This window comes from Diaporthe citri, assembly GCF_014595645.1.
Source record: "Diaporthe citri strain NFHF-8-4 chromosome Unknown scaffold_2, whole genome shotgun sequence".
NCBI classification, from domain to species: domain Eukaryota; kingdom Fungi; phylum Ascomycota; class Sordariomycetes; order Diaporthales; family Diaporthaceae; genus Diaporthe; species Diaporthe citri.
In genome coordinates this window covers 6,583,213-6,604,252 of record NW_025064847.1, presented here as the reverse complement: position 1 = coordinate 6,604,252, position 21,040 = coordinate 6,583,213, and the positions used below count along the sequence as shown (strand labels likewise).

The window sequence follows — 21,040 nt, the reverse complement described above, 5'->3', positions numbered from 1 at the left end:
CTACGCAGAGGGACCGGACCGACCAGCACATGTACACACACGTGCAGAAGGGCAGCTCGCTCGCAAGAGAAAAGGAAGCTTGGAGGGGGAGGAGGGTCTTGGCTGGCAAGGGCCAAACTCACTTATAAGGTGGCCCGTCTCGAAACGGCGCTGGTTGGCGGCTCGGCAGCTCGGCAGGCCTCCTCATGTTGCCCGTCTGGCTGGTTCTGGCAGGCCTGCAGCTTGCACAGCCTCACTGCGAATCTCGCGGCCAAGCTCGCTGGGGCTCTAGGCACGGATCTGACCTACCACTTCGGACCTACAGCGTAACACGCGCCCTCTCTCTCTCGCCTCTCCGTGCCCTCTGCTTTCTACACATTGCCCGGAGGCTGGCAGCTGGGGGGCCAATGGATCGGGAGGGCAACCGCAATATCCCCAAGAGATGAGCCTACGGTCTTTTTTGTATCTTGTAACCATGTACCTGGCGGTATTTTCCAAGACATCTTGCCCCGCCTCTGGGCCAGGCAGACCGCACTCCGCCTCCCCGTTGGGACGCCTACATCTGGCTCGAGTTTGTGCTCGTTCTTCGTCTTCGTACACATTCGTACACCCTTTCCCATTGCCAGGACCCATACCCTCTTTTCAAAACCACCCATACCCATGCTGGCTCCCTCGAGCCCTCATCCTGTCCACCTCGCCATCCACATGCCAACTCCCCATACAGCACAGCACACCTCAGTGGCCTCCCTCTTACTCCTTTTATATACCCAGCTCCCCTCCAGCCACATCCACCTCTCGAATGTCTGCCTACCTTTGTGTAACAGTAGCTGCTCTACACTACAATACGGATCTGGTTTATACAACTTGCTAATCCGCTCCACATCTTTGTCTGACCTAGGGCCTGGTGTGCCCGAAAGTCCTCGCTATTTACCCCTTATCCCGACCGCCTCACCTTAACCCGCGGCCTAAATACATACAGATATACATCTTTTTCACACGTACATACACACATACGCAAATGACAACAGCCGTATAACGTCTGCTCAGACTCCCAAACCAGCCATGGCGAGCAACAACAACAACAACAGCAATACCCTGGCGCCGCCATCTCTTTCGGTGAACACACATGTTCGCCAGGACTCTGCTGGTGCCAGTACGCTTGGAGTCTCTCCCTCAGGAGTTTCCACCACATCAAACCCCTTCCTGACCCCAGCAGGTTCAGAAGACCCCTTCCTCACCCCAAACAACAGAAGCCGGTCCACCAGCGTCACCACTCATGTCGTCGACAGGGAGGAGGCCCTGCGGCCGGATCCCGGCACCGAGGGCGACTTCAAGGTCGACGACAACCCCTTCGCCTTCAGCCCGGGCCAGCTCAACAAGCTGCTCAACCCAAAGTCCCTCGCCGCCTACAGGGCGCTCGGCGGGCTCAAGGGCATCGCCAGGGGCCTCCAGACGGACCTCGACGCGGGCCTGAGCATTGACGAGACCAGTGTGCGGAGGAGTGTCGCGTTCCAGGAGGCGGTTGACGGAACCGAGGCCAAGGCAGAGTCATCTTCAAGACCCGGCGGAGAGGCATTCACCGACCGGACCAGGGTATACGGCCGCAACGTCCTCCCGCCCAAGAAGGCCACGCCGCTGTGGAGGCTCATGTGGAACGCCTACAACGACAAGGTCCTCATCCTGCTGACTGTCGCCGCCGTCATCTCCCTCGCCCTGGGCCTGTACGAGACCCTGGGCGTGGACCACCCGGAAGGAGCCCCGCCGGCCGTGGACTGGATCGAGGGTGTCGCCATCTGTGTTGCCATTATCATCGTCGTCGGTGTCGGCTCGGTCAACGACTGGCAGAAGGAGAAGGCCTTCGTGCGGCTCAACGAGAAGAAGGAGGACCGGGAGATCAAGGTCATCCGCAGCGGCAAGGCCGTCATCATCAACGTGCACGACCTCCTGGTCGGGGACGTCGTCAACCTCGAGCCCGGCGACCTCATCCCCGTGGACGGCATCTTCATCAGCGGCCACGACCTCAAGTGCGACGAGTCCTCGGCCACGGGAGAGTCGGACGCCCTCAAGAAGACGGCCGGCGAGCAGGTCTTCCGGATGCTCGAGAGCGGCGAGAAGGCAAAGTCGGGCGACCTGGACCCCTTCATCATCTCGGGCGCAAAGGTCCTCGAGGGCATGGGCACGTTCGTCTGCACCTCGGTCGGCCCCTACTCCAGCTTCGGCAAGATCATGATGTCCGTCCGGACCGAGGTCGAGGCCACGCCCCTCCAGAAGAAGCTCGAGGGCCTGGCTGGCGCCATCGCCAAGCTCGGTGGAAGCGCCGCCCTGCTTCTGTTCTTCGTTCTTCTCTTCCGCTTCCTGGCCAACCTGCCCAACGACAACCGCGACGGTCCCACGAAGGCATCAACCTTCATGGTGAGTTTACACTGACCCCTCCAACACTGGGGATATTTAGAAGCTAACTTGTCGGATTAGGATATCCTGATTGTCGCCATCACCATCATCGTCGTTGCTGTTCCAGAGGGTCTCCCACTGGCCGTGACACTCGCCCTGGCTTTCGCAACCACCCGCATGCTCAAGGAGAACAACCTCGTGCGAGTCCTCCGCGCCTGTGAGACGATGGGCAACGCCACAACCGTATGCTCCGACAAGACCGGCACCCTCACCACCAACAAGATGACGGTCGTCGCCGGCACATTCGGATCCACCAGCTTCGCCAAGTCCGAGGGCGACAAGTCCGCCGTGACGGTCACCCAGTGGGCGTCCAGCCTGTCCCCCACGGCCAAGGAGGCCATCGTCCAGTCCGTGGCCGTCAACTCCACCGCCTTCGAGGGCGAGGACCAGGGCCAGTTCGCCTTCATCGGCTCCAAGACCGAGACGGCCCTGCTGCAGCTGGCCAAGGACCACCTCGGCATGCAGTCGCTGCCCGAGACGCGCGCCAACGAGCAGGTCGTGCAGATGTTCCCCTTCGACTCGGGCAAGAAGTGCATGGGAGCCGTCATCAAGCTGCGCAACGGCGGGTTCCGGCTCCTGGTCAAGGGCGCCTCCGAGATCCTCCTGGGCTACTGCTCCTCCAAGGCCGACATCACCGACCTCTCCGTCTCCGGCATGGGCCAGTCCGACAAGGACCAGCTCCTCGAGACCATCGACGGCTACGCGCGCCAGTCGCTCCGCACCATCGGCATCGTCTACTGCGACTACCAGCAGTGGCCGCCGCTCGGCGCAAACGTCGAGGACGGCTCCGTCGAGTTCGCGTCCGTCCTGAAGGACCTCGTCTTCCTCGGCGTCGTGGGCATCCAGGACCCCGTCCGCCCGGGCGTGCCCGAGTCGGTCAAGAAGGCCCAGCACGCCGGCGTGGTCATCCGCATGGTCACCGGCGACAACGCGGTGACGGCGCGGGCCATCGCCATCGAGTGCGGCATCCTCACCGAGGGCGGCGTCGTCATGGAGGGCCCCGCCTTCAGGACCCTCAGCGACGCCGACATGGACGCCACCTTACCCAAGCTGCAGGTCCTCGCCCGGTCCTCGCCCGAGGACAAGAGGATCCTGGTCACGCGGCTCAAGCGCCTCGGCGAGACCGTGGCGGTTACCGGGGACGGCACCAACGACGCCCCTGCGCTCAAGGCCGCTGATGTTGGCTTCTCGATGGGTATCTCTGGGACTGAGGTCGCCAAGGAGGCGTCTGCCATCGTGCTGATGGACGACAACTTCTCGTCCATCATCATGGCTCTCAAGTGGGGCCGCGCCGTCAACGACGCGGTCCAGAAGTTCCTTCAGGTATGTTCCTCACTCACCCAGTCATCCAAGCGCCCACCTCACCCATCTCTCAACCTACTAACTGAGCCCCCAGTTCCAAATCACCGTCAACATCACAGCCGTCCTCCTCGCCTTCGTCTCCGCCGTCTCCGACCCGGAGATGCGCTCCGTCCTGACGGCGGTGCAGCTCCTCTGGGTGAACCTGATCATGGACACCTTCGCGGCCCTGGCGCTGGCCACGGACCCGCCGACGGAGAAGATCCTCAACCGGCCCCCGCAGGGCAAGAAGGCGCCCCTGATCACGACCAACATGTGGAAGATGATCATCGGGCAGGCCATCTTCCAGCTGGCCGTGACCTTCACGCTCTACTTCGCCGGCTCGCGCATCTTCCCCTCGTACACCGACAGCGAGCTGCGCACCGTCGTCTTCAACACCTTCGTCTGGATGCAGATCTTCAACGAGTTCAACAACCGCCGCCTCGACAACCGCTTCAACATCTTCGAGGGCCTGCACCGCAACCAGTTCTTCATCGCCATCAACATCCTCATGGTGGGGCTGCAGGTCGCCATCATCTTCGTCGGCGGCCGCGTCTTCTCCGTCGCCGAGGGCGGGCTCGACGGGCCCCAGTGGGCCGTCTCCATCGTCCTCGCCCTGCTGTGCATGCCCTGGGCCGTCGCCGTCCGCCTGTTCCCCGACGCGTGGTTCGCGCGCGTCGCGCACGTCGTCGGGGGCCCCGTGGCGGTCGCCTATCGCGCCCTCGGCCGCTTCTTCAGCAGGATCGGAAGGCTGTTCAGGAAGGGCAACAAGGCCGCCGACGAGGAGGCGACCGGTGGCGAGGACGGCGAGGCGCAGATGCGCCAGAGGACTGACTCTGACCCGGCCGAGTCGCCCGTCGTCGTCGTCTCGGATACTGGTGGGTTCAGCAACAACGATAACATCACCACCGCTCCGGAGATCATGGTTGAGGATCCCGAGGGTAGGAAGGGCCACTAGTGTGTGAGCGTATGTGTGTGTGTGTGTGTGTGCGCGCGCGCGCGTGTGTGTGTGTGGGCATAATTGTACTTTTATATAAATATATGGCGTTCTGGCTGGGGCGGCGTGGGGCAACGGAAGGGGAAAGGGGGTTGGGTGGGCCTTTGGGTTTACGAAGATACCGATGAGATGACGTTAGAATACCTCATGTATATACCAGACACTAGTACATCACGAAGAATATGTTCACATTACCCTTGGGCTCTCATCACCTTGATAACCTGCATGAATTGTTAGTAACTGTTCGTACGATTTACCGTCTCACCCACCTGCTGCAGCAATTACTACTGACCTTGGAAGTCCAAATCGAGAACAGTCGAGAAACAATCTCAATTCAATGATGATGTCCACAATAAGTGGCCATCGAAAGACGCTTTTTGTCCCGCCCACAACCCATCAAACTGATACAGTTCAAGATTTATATTAAATGTGGATAGGCACCGTGGCGCAGCTGGACAAGCATCAGGCTGGCTTTCGCGTAATAACAAGCGCAAAGGCCGTAGGTTTAAATCCCGCTAGTGCCTTAATCTTTTTAAGACCTCTTCTACCTATAAAAGGAAGGTTGCAACTCCTTTAAAGCCCATATAGGATTAATTAATAACGGCTATACTTATTAATTTAATAAGGGTCTTCCTTTAAAGACTTAAGCCTTAAATAGCTAGTTTTTAGCCGCTTCTTTAAGTTTTTCTTAATATATTATTAAAGCTAGTTTTTCTTTAATAAGTAAATAAGTATAAGTATTACTAGCTATATAAAATTGCAAGGTAACTTAAGGTATTAAGGCTTAGCTTCTTATATAATAAAAATAGCAGTTAATACTTTATAAATACACTTTAAGGCATACTTTAAAAACTTAAACCTTAAGGCATTAATTATATCAATAGTGGGACTTAGTAAACCACTTAATAAAAGCACGGTAATCCATTAAATGTGGAAAAGAAAAGGGTCCAGCAGTGTCTCCAGTAGATGCTGCTGGGTATCTCATGATGCATGTGTGTAGTACAGAGCGACATGAGGGATGACAGATGGGGTAAGAGAATTCTGAAGCAATCAATACAAGACTATGACACATCCCCCAATCAGAGCCCCATCGCGTACAGAGCGCCGACGGCAACAGCACCATAGGCAGCAACGCCAGCAACAGCCGTAGGCGCGGCGTTAGCAGCCTAGTAGAGAATAAGAATTGGCGTCAGTCTCGACCTTTATTTTCCACTTGCACAGTAAAACGAAGGGGACAAAGCACGGATAAAAGCTCACCGAGGAAGCAGTGCCAGACGCAGACGCAGCAGACTCAGAGGCCGAAGAAGAAGCCGAAGCGGAGGCAGAAGCAGAAGCACCGGTGGACGACGCGGACGCGGACGGCGACGACGACTCGGAGCCGGCGGCCGCGGCAGCCTCGCACGCCGACGTGCTGTTGCTGGCCACGACGGCCGTGCCGACGGACTCCTGCTGGCCGCCGAGCGGCTCAGTGTCGAGGCCACATGAGGCGGCCGCGGTCTCTATGCTTTCCCCGTAGTACTTCCAGATGTCCTCGTTGTCGGGCCCGGCGCACTGCAGGCAGTTCTTGTAGTTTGTCTGGAAGACCTCGTCGTCGCAGATGGTGGCGTTGCAGTTGCGGACTTCTATTATCGCCTGGCCTGGATTTGGGTGTGTGTCTGTGTGAGTTGGGGAATGTTTTGGTTTAAGGTATTGGGTCGGGATGGTGGAAATGACTTACCGCAGTTGTCATGGCAGTTATAGGATGGGGAGCCGACGGACTCGTTCTGGCGCTTTGCGAGGATGGGGTGGATGAACACTCCGGCGAGGGCGAAGTCATTCGCCAGCGCGGTGGAAGCTGCGAGAGCTGTACCGATGACCCATCTGAAGGCGACCATTTTGATGCACGTGTGGTTTGGAGAGACCAAAGCGGTTAGAATTGGATGATTAGCTACTAAACACGCAGGTGAGATGGGTGGGAAGAAGGATAACAAAGCTGGATCTTGACACGTGAAAAGAGAATTGGCTTTTTTAATGTGGACGGGTCGGTCACACAGGCGACATCATGCCAGCCCAGCTCTTCGCCAGCCAGTTGACCGCTCACGAGTGGAGACTTGGCATGAGTGTAGGTACATTGAACCGGCTGATCCGGAATGGACCGAGTCCCTCCACCGTTCCTAGCCCTGTCGAGTGCAGTGTACAGGATTTTCTCGACATCCCTGGGGAGCCAGATCGACCCACCGGAAAACAGACATTCCGGACAGGAGCCTGGCCTCCAGAAGGAAGAACACTCGGGGATGTATTTCGTATATCCGTGGTGGGCGCTTCCAGTTTGCCCAAATCTGGAAGAAAGCATGAGATTTACGGCCACAGCTTCCTGGACGAGTTAGCATGTCTCCGACAAGCGAGTTTCGCCAAGTGGACAGCTGATAGACGGCCATCGGCACCTTCAACAAGAGTTAGTCTGGGAGTCGGATCCGAGTTCTGCTCGCGGCTCGCTAAGCCAGGGCCAAGGTTGAATGGCTCTTTTGCGGTGGTGGCACTCACCGAAACGACGCCGATTGGACAGGGCCACGGTGAGGGGACCACCGTCGGAGGATCTGATAAGATTAGATCAAAGTTTGGGTCTCCACTATCCTGCATCGAGCTCGGACACCAAAGTCACTAGCGCGATCAGATAAGAAGGAGGAGAGAAAGGCTAAACAGCAAACTGGTTTGACCCTTGTTGATGCTCCACACCCTGTGTCAATCCCCCGACCGTCTCTCCAGATTTTCATCCGCCACGGATGCCAGTGAGGATCATGTGAGCCACAGATTCACTTGAAGAGAGAGTCAGTGTGTGAAGAGAACAATCACGCTTTGTCGACCAGACCGCCAAAAACCCGTGAACATCTCGTCCGATTTGACCGACTTCAAACTCGTAAACGGATTAGAGAAATGATACTTCTGGAAGCCGACGTTACACTTACTTGAGTACCCATTCCAATGGCGCCCAAGAGCTCAAAGATGATCGGCACGTATGGCCGGACCCGGTTTATTGCTGTCCGCCGGGACCCATTCATATGCAAGCAATGACTGTCCAGGTGTAACCCACTTCTTTCCACCGACAATGACTCCTCCGGCTGCGTTGTGACCCGCAACAGACCGCAATGTGATGTGTTCCTCAGATCCAAGGTGCACACCTCACAGTGTACCAGACCAGGGACTGCCTTTCTTTCGGAACCTCGAGACATGACCGGCAAACCACGAACACGTACAGTAAGTAGGTATTGCATCTCCAGACTGCAAGTGCCTAAGCATGATAAAAACGCCATGAAAAAACGGCATCGGGCCAAGGACCAAGATTTACCTAATGGAGCCATGATAAAGCAGGTGACAACGTCCGACTTGGCGGGCGAGCATACCGAATCCGCGGAAAGCGATGTCGGTGGGCCCCATCTGGTGGTCAGGTCAAGGTTCGACAACTTGAAGCGACTTCCCACACCCACTCTGTCGAGAGCCACTCATCGGCCGGGGCCCAGATTCTCTTGGTCCTCGTCTTCGCATGCGATCAGCAACGTCCACCCAAGACGGAGCTTGGCGTGGCCCTTGACAGGCAGCTCGGCCCATTGACTGGCCCAGCCAACTTGTCGTTCGATCCGCCCAATAGGGATCGTTCGTCAGGGTTCTCCCAAGTCTTTTCCATCACACCCTCCACCGCCAGGTAAATCCTTTCTGAGCATGTCCCCCACCCACGACTGCATGTTGTTCTCGGTCTGCTGTTGCAGTATCTCCTGCTCCCGTACCCTTCGGAGCGCCGCTGCTTTTGCCCTCCGCCCTCCGAGTACATATTACTAGTAGTCAAGGGACCCAATTGCTGCTTGCAGCCTCGTATCTAAATATCATCCTGCTCCTCAACTCAGATCGAATAGGTGACAGCCCTTTTATTGTCTCACCTGCGTGCCGTTTGCTTTCATCCAAGGTCAACCTCCTGCATCTCATTGCTCCTCAAGATGCGCTTCACCGCCACGCTCACGACTCTCACCTTTCTGGCCATGGGTGCCAGAGCAGAGGTCCACGGTGCGAGCGCCGAGGGTACCGTAATGGGCCCTGTTGCGTTCCTCTGGCCCGATGACAGGCCTTGGAGTGCTTCGCACGACAACACCGGTCCATGTGGCTCTGCTGATGGTGTTACGAACCGGACAGAATTTCCCCTCAGTATGCGTCGGCTCAGGACTGCTACCATTATTCCCTTCCGCTGACATTATATCCTAGGCCAGGGCCAGGTAGCCTTGTCGATTGCAGATGATGCCTACAAGGTGGCCTTCTACATCGCCTTTGACAACGGTACGTTCAAGTACACCACACAGGACTGCTGTTCACACTGACACCGTGCAATAAAGAGCCCACCACCCAGAGCGAGTTCACGGAGCAGATCGTCCAGAACATCACCGAGGTCGAGCCGGGCCACCAGTGCTACAAGATCGCCTCCCTCCCCAGCTCCGCCTCCGCAGGCACCAACGCCACCATCCAGCTTGCGTACTGGGCTGACGACGAGGGCGAGAACGGCGGCAAAAACGAGACGTTCTATGCCTGCGCCGATGTCGTAAGGCCACCCTCAATTTCCCAACCTCCGCCCCAGTTGCTCTCACATTTTACATCGTCATGACTTGGCTAACCCCGTCCCACCACACCAGACCCTCGTCGAGGCGGCCGACTTCACAGCCCAGGTCCCCTGCTTCAACGTGACAGCCGCCGACTTCGACTCGGGCGACGCCACCGCCACCGAGACCGTGGCCGCCGCGACCGTGACGCCCACGTCCGCATCCTCGTCTTCTGGCTCTGGCGGCGGCCTGAGCAAGGGCGCCATCGCCGGCATCGCCGTGGGCACCATCGTCGGGTCCCTGGCCGTCGTCGGCGCGTTCGCCTTTATGCTGCTCAAGAGGAGGAGGTCTTCTTCTGCTGCCGCGGCTGCCGCGGCTGCCGAGTCTGGGGTGCAGGCGGGCCCGATGAAGCAGAGGGAGGGCGATGTCGCTAGTGTGTCTACTGGGCATTGAGTTCCCGAATTGGGCACCCAATACTGGAGAGAGAGTGCGCGGAAGGGAGCTGAACTTAGGCATGTTGATGTGGGCGGGGAGTCCCTTGTGGTTGTATGAGTTGCGCTATGTGTGATGAGAGACTTTGATACCTCAGTTGATGGTGGAAAGTGTGGTCGCTGGCTACATTAATGATGACGCATCACTGGCATGAAACAAATTAGTCCTTTCATTTGAATTGGTATTTTCCCATTCCCCAAGCACTTAATATAACGGAAACGTGAATATGTAACCTGCTGGTCGGTGGTGAGCATCCCACCTTTCTGCAGCCTGCCTAATAAGTCCTTGGTTATTTAGCGAGTGCCTCGTAACAGAGCATACGGCTGTCGTATGGAGCATTGTGTCCAACCAGACAACAAAGGGACTGGCACCCCGGCACCCGAGGCATCATGTATCGGGCGCGGGAAATGGATGCATGCAGCGGTTTTGGTACCAAGAGGTACAGCAGGTGGTGCCCTCGAACGTGGCCAGGAATAGATCGCCTGTGTCATCTATAATCCATCGAACCCTCTATTGAGGCCTAGCAGGCCAAAGGATAGAGACTGCAAAGGAATAGGCCAGAAGGGGCGGTGGCAGGGGCATTCCTAGTGGATGCCTAAGTACGTCTGCTAAAGACGTCATGACGGCCCGAAACAGGTCGCGGTGCATTGGTATACACGTGCAGATCACTTCAGGGTAACGTTGACAATATACGGATGTGAATTTATTAACCATTCCGTTGTAAAATGAGCCGCAGTGGTTGACATTGAATTAAAGAGCCGTCTAGCCTGCATAAGTCTCGAGTCGGGCTGCAGACTTCTTAGGCCTACGAATGTAGATTCTGGTGTGTTTGATGGCAATAGACGGAGGATCGGTATATAAAGTAAGAAATCCACAATCGCGCAAAGACTTTGCACTAGTGCTTACAACATGTTCCAGCTGTCTCCAGTCTTTCACTGCCGCTAAGCTTACACTAGTCCTGTGTGTTTGGCCACATAATCGACTTGGTCCTCGTTACGGCCCGCAGGATCTCACGAGGCTGTTTATTCTAGCCCCCAACCATTTTTAGAGATGGATGCAGCGATCTGCAAATTTGATACATGCAAACCTGCGTATATGATCGGAAACAGAAGTTTCGTAAATAAATAGAATCTACGTCGCATTTAAAGCTACTTGACTTGGAGGCACATTAACATTAGCATTTCAAGAAACAACATTGAGCTGGACTCAGCCATTTAATCACCCCGGGGTTCTATTTTCTTACTGGTATCTTTGAGCAACAACTTTAATCTCTTTGTATTCCCAGGAAAGCTTTCTGAAATCTGCCAAAATGGGGGTAGACATTAAGCCAGATGACATTGGGCACGGTCGAGACGCCCAGAGTCCGGAAGATGCAATCAAGAAGACCAAGGAGTACCTGGCCAACCCGAAATTGTACCCAAATGGAAGGCTCAAGCTGGACGGGAAGACGGATATAATCAAGCAGCGATTTGAGGATTTCCGCATCAAGGCCAAGGGCATCCCCCCAAAGCCGCACTTCTTCCTCGCTCATCAGATCCATCTCGCTGAAGACAAGAAGTTCTGGCTGATAGGAAGGCGGGACCCGTTCGATCAAGTGCAATACATTAACCCGAAGGGCAAAGAACGGGATGGACATGCCGGCATGTCCATGATTCACATCATGGGCATTCCCAGGAACGACCCAAAGAGAGACGGCTCCCTGAGCCGGGAGCCGATCTACAACGGCGTCTCCCTGCACGCCAAGAACGCCGACGTCCTGCAACACATGAAGAAGACGTTCAAGTACTGGTGGGACGCGGAGCCCAACAGGCGCACGCGCAAGAACATCATCGGCGCGCAGGCGCGGGCGATCGTGTGGAAGTTCAAGGAGGACCTCAAGGCGCTGGGCAAGGCGGACGGGGTCGACGCGCAGACCAAGGCCGAGAATTCCAAAAGGGGCGTGCAGGGCGAGTACCAGGGCGGCGCGGAGCTGCTGGACCAGGTGGAGGAGATCCAGGAGAAGAGCTGCATATCCACGGCCGAGTTCCGCTACGAGGACCTGCACCGCTGGGACAAGTTCCTCGGACTGCTGTGCATGCACGTCCGGGGCCGTGCGCAGGTCAAGAAGAACCCCAAGCTGAGCCCGTCGGTGTTGGGTTGGCAGCACCCGGTCAACCGGCTCCTCAAGGCCCACGAGAGCTACAAGCTGCTGAGAAAGTACGAGGAGGAGGACGTGATCCGGTTCGAGGACTTTGACTTTGCGCTGCACCTCCGGCCCGACAACAGCGTCGACTACCTCCACATGCACATCTTCTGTTGGTAGGTCTCTCGTATGTATGATAATTGTATGGGAAGCAATTATGTATTGGTGTTGTTTTGTCTAAGTTCTGAGAAGCTATGTGCTCCGGAGGGAATAACTAAAGTAGCCTTTTAAGTAATAAGGGTTATATTTACTAATATTTATAGTTTTTCTCTTCTTTTAATGAGTATATATAATCCTTATTATAGTTAGCCCTAAAATTATAATTTATTGCATATTAAATATATATAACCTTTATTATAAAAAAGCATTGCTAAAAAGACTTAAAATTATAATTTATAAGTTTTAAAGTAAGTCCTAGCAACTTTTATTATTATATTACCCTTTAAACTTATAATCTTTATTATTATATTATTTCTTAAATATTATACTTATTATCTTTAATACTTAGCTTTTAAGGTTGCTTTTTTATAAAAATTATTAACTTTTATATAAAGGCCTTAATTTTAAATTTTTTCTTTATAAGGGAAGTTAATGCCTATAAAGCTAATGCTAAATCCTTTAGCTTGCATTTATTTTTATTATATATCTTTATAATGCAAATATTATTATTTTTATCCTTATTCTTATTATTAAAATATATTTAATATTGCTTTAAATTATTTTCTTTTAACTATTTCTTATTTTTTTAAAATTAAGCATTATAAGTAGCCTAATTGTTTATTAAGTTCTTTTCTTGCTTTTTATTATTCTTTTTAATCTTTTTAATAATTATCTTTTGCTTAGGTTGCTTAAGTAATGGCATATATTTCTTAATAAATCCTTTTATATATAAGCTTTACATATATTTATTAATAATTTAGTATAAAAAGTTTTAAAGCTAAGTTAGCATAGCAATTTAATCCTTTAATAGCTAAATCTTTTTAATTTAATATATATAAAAGATACTTAAAATTAAAACTTTTATTAAGTTATTTATTATAAAGATTGTAATAATTTAGTATTTAAAATAATAATTACCTTAGTAATTCTTATTATTAAGAATGCTATATAATCTTGCATTAAGAGTTTTAATGCTTTTAATATAAATATATAGCTTTTTAATTATATTATTAAAAGATATTTATTTATTTTAATATTAAAAGTTATTAATAATTTAAATAATAATTATTATAATAACGTTATTTAAGAAAAGTATCTTAGCTTAAATTATAGCTATAGCCTTTAGCTTATTAATTTTAATAATTTTATAAAAGTTAACCTTAATAAGTAGTTTATTCTTTTTAATATTTAGTATAAAAATAAAGTTAAAAGCGGTTTTTACAATCTTTATTAAGATTTTATTAGCTTAGTTTTAATTATCTTTATTATTAATAATAATTAAATTACCATTAATATTAAGTAAATAAGAGTTATTATTATTAATATTTTTATTAATATTTATTAAATAAGTAAGTAAATAAGAGTTATCATTATTAATATCTTTATTAATATTTATTAAATAAGCATTATTAGCAATAATCTTGCTATAAGAACTAGCAAGATTAATAAGCTTATCTTTATTTTTATTAATTAAGGCGATTTTAGCCCTTTTTATAACCTTAATAATAATTTTAATCTTTATTTTATTACTTAATGGAAATATAATTATAATATTTATTTTATTAATTAAGGTTATAATTATAATATTTATTTTATTAATTAAGGTTATAATTATAAAGCTTATTTTATTAATTAAGGTTATAATTACAATATTTATAAGGGAATCCTAATTTTAATTAAGGGTTGCAATAGGGCTACCTTTAATGCTAGCTATATTAATGATAATTATAATAATAATTATACTAAGTATATCTTTAATGCAAGAAGTAAATATAATATTTGCTAAATAATTTTATTTATTATTATTATCCTTATAAGGTATATTAATAAAAGTATTAAATAACTTTTATAAGTTATTATTAATATTCTTTATTATAATAAAAAAGAAAAAGATTTTATAGAAATTTAATAATTAAAATAAATATTTATAATGCAAAATTTTACTTATTATTATATAATAATTATTAGTTTATTTTTTAATTATAAGAAAAGTTAATAAATTATAAATAAATTTAATAAAAATTAATTTTAATATTTTATTAATAAATAATAATAAAAAGTAATAATAATAATAAGGTTAACTTTAAAATAATAATTATTAATAATATTAATAATTATAAGGTTATCTTTATATATAATAAGGTATTAAAAAGGTTTTAATTAAAATATAAAAGGTTAAAGTTTATATTAAGGGTTTAAGTTTAAGAGGTATAAGGTTTTATAATTAATAGTAATAAAGTTAAAAGGAAAAGGGTATTAGCAATAAGTTGCTTTTTTCTTAGCAAAAAAGGGTTACTTTAGGTTTCTTAATTAACTTATTTATTTATATATAAAGCTTATTATTATTAATAAGTTTTTATAATGCAATATTTAAAGTTAATTTTATTATTATATTAATAAAATTATCTTTCCTATTTATTTACTTTACTTTAATAATTTTTCTTATTTTATATAATTTTTATAATAATATAATATTAATTATAAAGCGCTTTTTCTTTATTATTTTTAGCTTTATAAGGTATTTATATAAGCTATATAAGTTTATATAAATAATTAAGGGTATGTTTAATAATAAAAATTATTTTATAGTTATTTTAATTATTATAGCTAAGGAGATTTTAATATTTACTTTATTTATTATATTATAAATTTTGCTTATTAATATGCTTTAAATAATATATTTATACTTTATTAATAATTAATAAAGAATATTACTTATTATTATAAATCCCTTAGTTTTTTTATAAGTTTTATTTATAAAGATAATAATATATTTAAGTTAAAATATTAAGTCTTAGTTATTTATAAATAATTTATTTATAAATATAAAAAGTTTTATTATTTTAAGATTTAAGGGCATATATTTAATTTCTTACATAATATTATTTATTTACTATAATAATTATATATTTAGGCTCTTATAATTTCTTGCCTTTAGGTTTTATATTTATATAGTTATTAAAAGATTATATAAAGCTTTTAATTAATAAATTAAAGCTATATATGCTTTATAGGCTCTTTATTTAAGGTATTTTTAAAAAGCATCTTTAATTATTATATTAATAAAAGTAAGTTTATTAGCTTATCCTTTTTATTAAGTAATAATTAAGCTAATAGTATTTATAGTTATATAAGCCCCATTATAATTTATTAAGTTTTTAGGTATTAGCTTTTATTTTAGTTTTCCTTATAGTTTCTTAGCTTTTATTTTAATTTCTTCTTTATTTTAGAATTTTAATATAAATAAAATTAATATATTATTTATTTATATGCTTATTATTTTAAAGAATTATATAGGCTTTATAATTATTAAGTAAGAATTATATATAAAGCAATTTATTTTAAGCTTTTATTAATAATATTTTTAATATATATTAAATTAATAAATATTAAATTCTGCTATATTATATAAGGGTTAAATAATATAAATAATTATACTTAAAGAATATTTATTCTTTAATTTCTTTAATAACTTTATAAGGATTATTTTATATAGTTTTAACTTTGCTTAAGGGTAGGCTTAAATAATATTTTAAAGTATAAAAATTATGCCTTTTTCTTAAATTAATAAGGAAGTAAGTATAAGAATTATTTATTAACTTATTCTTTAAATAGTTAGGCTTTGCATTAAAATTAATTCCTTTTTATTATTATTATAACCTTAAATAATAAATTAGGATTTCTTATAAGGTTTTATAATTTTACCTTTTATTTCTTATATTATGCAGGACTTAAAGAAATAATATTTATTATATTACTTTGCTAATTATTTCTTAATTTAAAAGATACTTTTAGCAATAAAGTTATTAATTTTTATTTTATTAAATTTTTTAAATAATAAGCTTAATATTATAATAACTTTATCTTATTTTAATTTAATTACTAAGTTATAATTTTTATTTTCTTTCTTTAAGATATATAATATAATAATATAGTTTTTTATCTTTAATAATAATAATTATATAATAAATTATATTTAAGGTTTTATAGCTAGGTTTTTTACTTATAAGGGTTGCATTTCCTTATTATTATTTTAATAATATAGTTAAATAATTATTAATTTAAACATTATAGTTTTATTTAGCATATTTAAGGTTATATTATAGCTATTTATAATAATAACCTTATATAAACCCTTTTATCTTTTTCTTTCTTTTTATATATAAACTTTACATTATAGCAAATATTTTATATTAAAGATAAATTTAACCTTAATATTTAATGCATTTTATATTTATTATTTAATTATAGTTTTTTATAATATCTTTATAGCTTTTAAAATAATTTTTACTTACTTTTATATTAATAATAATAATAATAATTTATATAATATTTATAAGTAAGCATTAAAGATTAAAAGTATAAGAATTAATTTATTTAATTTAGCAATATTATTAATAATTTTTATAGCTATTTATAAAATAGCATTATTATTTATATTATTATATAGTTTAATATATAAGATTTTATATACTTATTTAAAGGCTTAATAATATTTCTTAACTTTCCTAATAAATTAATATACCTTTATAAAGACTTATTTATATTTAATTTTTATTATTTATGCCTTTAAATGAAATTCCAAAGATATAAATTTTATTCCTATATTATATTTAATAATATTTAATGATTTTTAATATATATTAATTTAAAGCATTTATAGTATTTATTATATAGTTTTTGCAAATATAAATTTTAAGAATTTCACTTTCTAAAAAGCAATAGCTTAGTTTATAATATAAAGAATTAAATATTTACTTAAATATATTATATTAACTAAGATTTTATAATTAAATTTATAATTATTATATAATATAAACTTAAAATGCTTAAACATAAGTTTGCTTATTTAATAATAATAATATATCTTTTTAATCTTTACTATTATTTATTTATTAATATTTAAATTACTAGCTTTTTTAAGTATTTAGTATAATTAATTTATTAATAAGTATTTAAAGCAATAATGAAGTTTCCTTATTTTTATTTTTAAAAAGAAATACATAACATTAATAGTTTAGTTTAAGAAAAACTATAAATAGCCTTATTTTCTAAGTATTAATATAATAATTGCATTATTAAAGGAAATTATTTTATTTATAATATTATTATAATATACTTAAAGCTTATTTATATTTATTAAGTAAAGTAAGAATAAAGTTTATGCTTAAATAATATAAAAGTTAATATAATTAATTAAAATGGAAATTTCCATTATGCTAAGTAAATTAATAATTATTTTATTATTAAATTTAACTTTAGCTTTTCTTATAATAATTATATTAATTTAATACTTTAAGTTTTCTTATTATAATGCAAGAAATTACTTATATTTAACTATAAATATTAATAATGCTCTTATATTTAATAAAATTCCTTAAAAATAAATTTAATTATATTTATTCTTTAAAATAAATTAATTAGCTATAATAATTATCTTTATTTAAAAGACATTATTTCTTATAATTTAATGCATAAATGCTTTATTAGCCAAGAAATTAATATTTATATAATAAACTTTCTTATTAAATCTTACCTTTATAATATAGGTATTACTATTATAATTATTATCTTAATTTTATTTATTTTTATATTTATAAAATTTATCTTTATTATTTATTTTATATTCCTTAAATTCGCTTAAAAAAGTATTAAAATTATTATTATAATTTTTATATTTATATTATATTAAGTAGCTTTTTTTTGCTAAATATTATTTATTAATTAAATATTTAATTAATTAACATCCCTCCTTTTTATAAATATAATATCTTTTCTTTTAAGGTTATTTTCTTCCTTTTTTGCAAGCATTATTACTTTAAGCTTTATAGCTAATGCTATAAGATCTTAATTACCTAAAGCTTAAATAGCTTAAGTTTAATTAATTAAACCTTTAATTTCCTTAAAATACTTAAAACTATAATTATTATCCTTTCCTTAGCTTTTAATTATTATATTTATAATTAATATAATATTAATTTAAGACTTTATTTATAATATAAATTATAATTATATAGCTAAGCTATATTTTTACTATAAATCTTAAGTTTAAAAATAACTCTTTATATAATTAAGCTAATTTAAAAAGAATTATTTTTAGCTTAAGAATTCTTTTATAAGCTTTAATTATTATTATTTTTAAGTTATCTTTCTTAATATAATTTTAACTTAATACCCATTAGCAAAGTTATAGCTTATTAAGTATTAAATATAAAACCTTATATAAATCTTTATTTAAATTTTATGCTTTTATCTTTATAAATATTATTATTATTTAATTTATATAATAATATTAATAATTAAGGTTTATATTAAAATGCATCTTAATTTTAAAGTATGCTATTATAAATATATTAATTTAATTTATAAAATAAAAATAATAAGCCTTAGCTTAATCTTTAAGTATTTAAGGAAAAACTATATAAAATTAACTTAGGTAAATTTTAGCATAATAATAAATATTAAAAAATATCTTTATCTTATTATTTAATAAATTATATAAGTTTTTAATATACTTATAAGAGTTATTAAAGATTTTTATAAATTATGCTAACTTTATTAAATTTAAGCATTTATTAAAAATATATTATAAGGAAAGAGTTTTATATAAGTTATACTTTTTATTTAATAAAAGCATTCTTAAGGCAGCTTAAGATTATGCTAAATATAGTATATATTTCTAATATAAGCTTTATTTTTATCTTTCTGCTAATAATAATAAGCCTTGCTAGCTATATTAGTTTTTAATGGATTGCATTATTAAGTTTAAATTTTATAATTATGCGCTTAAAGCTAGTAATAATAATAAATATTGCCTTAAAAACTATCCTTTTAATAATTATTATTATTTAAAGCTTGCTTATAATGCTTATAAGGGCTATATTTATAATTATTATCTTTAAAGTTATATGCAATATTTATTTATATTTAATTTTAAGGCTAATAAGGCATTATAAAGCTTATTATTAATTTATTTTAATCTTTCCTTAGCTTAAGCTATAATAATTAATTATAGTATTATAAGTTAATTATTGCATTTTATATAAATACCTTGCATTTAAAAGAAGACTTTTAAGCATTATTAATAAGAATTTAATAATACTTTAAATATTACCTATATTTATGCTATATAGTCTTTATAATAAGCAATAAAAAGGTTATTATTATAAAGGTTTTATTGCATATAGCTTATTAAAGTACTTGCTAAGTAGGTAATTAAGTGTTTTATTAGTGCTCTTTATATAAGGGCCGTAAATCATAATTTTAGGTTAATATATCTATAATAGGCTAAGTTGATTAAAGTTTAAGTAAGCATCTTATTAATTATATATTCTTTAATAAGAGCTAGTAGCTCCTTAGCATTATTAGCTATATTTATAGGTTTTCATAATAAATATTATAAAAAGTAAGCTATTAATAAAATAGGTAATGTTTAAAAGTAAGTTAATAATAATAGTTTAATAATAAGCAAGTTATGGTTATTAAAAGGAAAAAGTTATTAATTTTTTTAAGCCTTAAAAGTTAAGGCTTTCTTTTATTATTAAGTCCTTTTATATTAGCCAAAAGCATAATATATAACTTATGCTTACTTATAATATAGCATTGCATTAGCTTTAGCAATTATAATAATTACAAGCTTTATTTATTTAATAATTATAATAATTATAAGCTTTATTTATTTAATAAAACAAAGCTTTATTAAGTTTTGCTAAGTTTTAAAGAAGATTTAAAAATGGGTTTATTTTTAATAAAGTTTTATGCATAATAAACATATATTTCTTAAATAATAATAAATATATATATAGATATTATAGGGAATGCCATTTAGTTTATTTAATCTTTATAATATTTACTTAAGGAGTTTAATAATATAGAAAGGCTTAAAGAAATAATTATTATTATATAGCGCTTATTAATAAGGAGGATATAATTTTTAGGTTAAGAAAATCCTTATAGGGTTGCCTCTTTTATCTTATTAATTTATAATACTTATAATTATTAATTAATGTTAATAGGTCTCTTATATATATGATAATTATATAGGAAGCAATCATATATTGGTGTTGTTCTGTTTAAGTTCTGAGAGGCTACGTGCCCCGGAGGGAATAACTAAAGTAGCCTTCCAAGTGACGAGGGTCGTACTTGCCAACATCTTCCTCTGGCCCGCGCGGTACCGCATTTACAGCTGTGTCATCTGGGACCCTCTTTACAAGGGCATTGATGAGGTCGCCAAGGTCGCTATGCAGTATCCGGGCCCCGTTGGTGAAGCGGCCGGGTCGTCCGGATCATCGGCCGGGTCTAAGCAGCAGCAACAGCCTAGCCAGGCCAAACAATTGCCTTGGGGCTATGAGGAGCCCGACAACAAAGACGCGTAAGCTACAAACCCCTCGAGATTGCTTGATTTGTCTCTCTTGTGCGCCAACTATTGACAGCATGAAAACAGCCAAATCAAGGCACTGCAGCACCGCGTCCAAATCCTGGAGCAGCATTGCAAGGCCAAGGGCATCGGCCTGCCCCAAGAGAAGGTCCAGCCCGCTGCCAAACCACATCAACCCCAGTCTCGGCCAGCGGCCCCTAGCACGGGGAAGACGGCTGTTGGGTCGGGACAGGGCGGCTCCCCAGCCAAGGGGCCGCAGCAGCAGACGGCGGTCAGGTCTGACGCCAAGATGGGAGCGCCGGCGACTAAGACAGCTGGACAGACTCCCGGTTCTACACGGTAGGCGCATAGAGAGTCGTGATAGTGGGTGAGGTGATGAAAGATGTTGTTTCGGGGAATTATTCGGGGGAGTTAAAAGGTTTGCATAGGCAAACAGCCAGCAAGGTGATTCGGGTTGGCACATCATCGAATGTGGGTCATGACAATGAATAGCAATGTGACCGCTT

The 21,040-nt window shown here is 40.5% G+C and overlaps 5 protein-coding genes across 5 annotated transcripts; 4 read left to right on the top strand and 1 right to left on the bottom strand.

Moving 5' to 3' along the window:
* Positions 1 to 1,041: 1,041 nt before the first annotated feature.
* On the top strand, positions 1,042 to 4,726 carry INS49_007336 (uncharacterized protein; the record flags this gene model as incomplete). The annotated part of the gene is made up of 4 exons (XM_043168101.1): positions 1,042 to 1,132; positions 1,196 to 2,391; positions 2,452 to 3,753; positions 3,827 to 4,726. The coding sequence occupies 4 exons, from the start codon at positions 1,042 to 1,044 to the stop codon at positions 4,724 to 4,726; spliced, it is 3,489 nt and encodes a 1,162-aa protein (XP_043029245.1).
* Positions 4,727 to 5,844: 1,118 nt separating this feature from the next.
* On the bottom strand, positions 5,845 to 6,639 carry INS49_007335 (uncharacterized protein; the record flags this gene model as incomplete). Its single annotated transcript, XM_043168100.1, has 3 exons — positions 5,845 to 5,931; positions 6,023 to 6,402; positions 6,483 to 6,639. 3 exons carry the CDS (start codon positions 6,637 to 6,639, stop codon positions 5,845 to 5,847), a joined length of 624 nt encoding a protein of 207 aa, XP_043029244.1.
* Positions 6,640 to 8,733: 2,094 nt separating this feature from the next.
* Positions 8,734 to 9,777, top strand: INS49_007334 (uncharacterized protein; the record flags this gene model as incomplete). The annotated part of the gene is made up of 4 exons (XM_043168099.1): positions 8,734 to 8,938; positions 8,996 to 9,067; positions 9,124 to 9,326; positions 9,418 to 9,777. 4 exons carry the CDS (start codon positions 8,734 to 8,736, stop codon positions 9,775 to 9,777), a joined length of 840 nt encoding a protein of 279 aa, XP_043029243.1.
* A 1,348-nt stretch (positions 9,778 to 11,125) lies between these two features.
* On the top strand, positions 11,126 to 12,118 carry INS49_007333 (uncharacterized protein; the record flags this gene model as incomplete). The annotated part of the gene is made up of 1 exon (XM_043168098.1): positions 11,126 to 12,118. One exon carries the CDS (start codon positions 11,126 to 11,128, stop codon positions 12,116 to 12,118), a length of 993 nt encoding a protein of 330 aa, XP_043029242.1.
* An 8,279-nt stretch (positions 12,119 to 20,397) lies between these two features.
* On the top strand, positions 20,398 to 20,877 carry INS49_007332 (uncharacterized protein; the record flags this gene model as incomplete). The annotated part of the gene is made up of 2 exons (XM_043168097.1): positions 20,398 to 20,528; positions 20,601 to 20,877. 2 exons carry the CDS (start codon positions 20,398 to 20,400, stop codon positions 20,875 to 20,877), a joined length of 408 nt encoding a protein of 135 aa, XP_043029241.1.
* Positions 20,878 to 21,040: the final 163 nt, after the last annotated feature.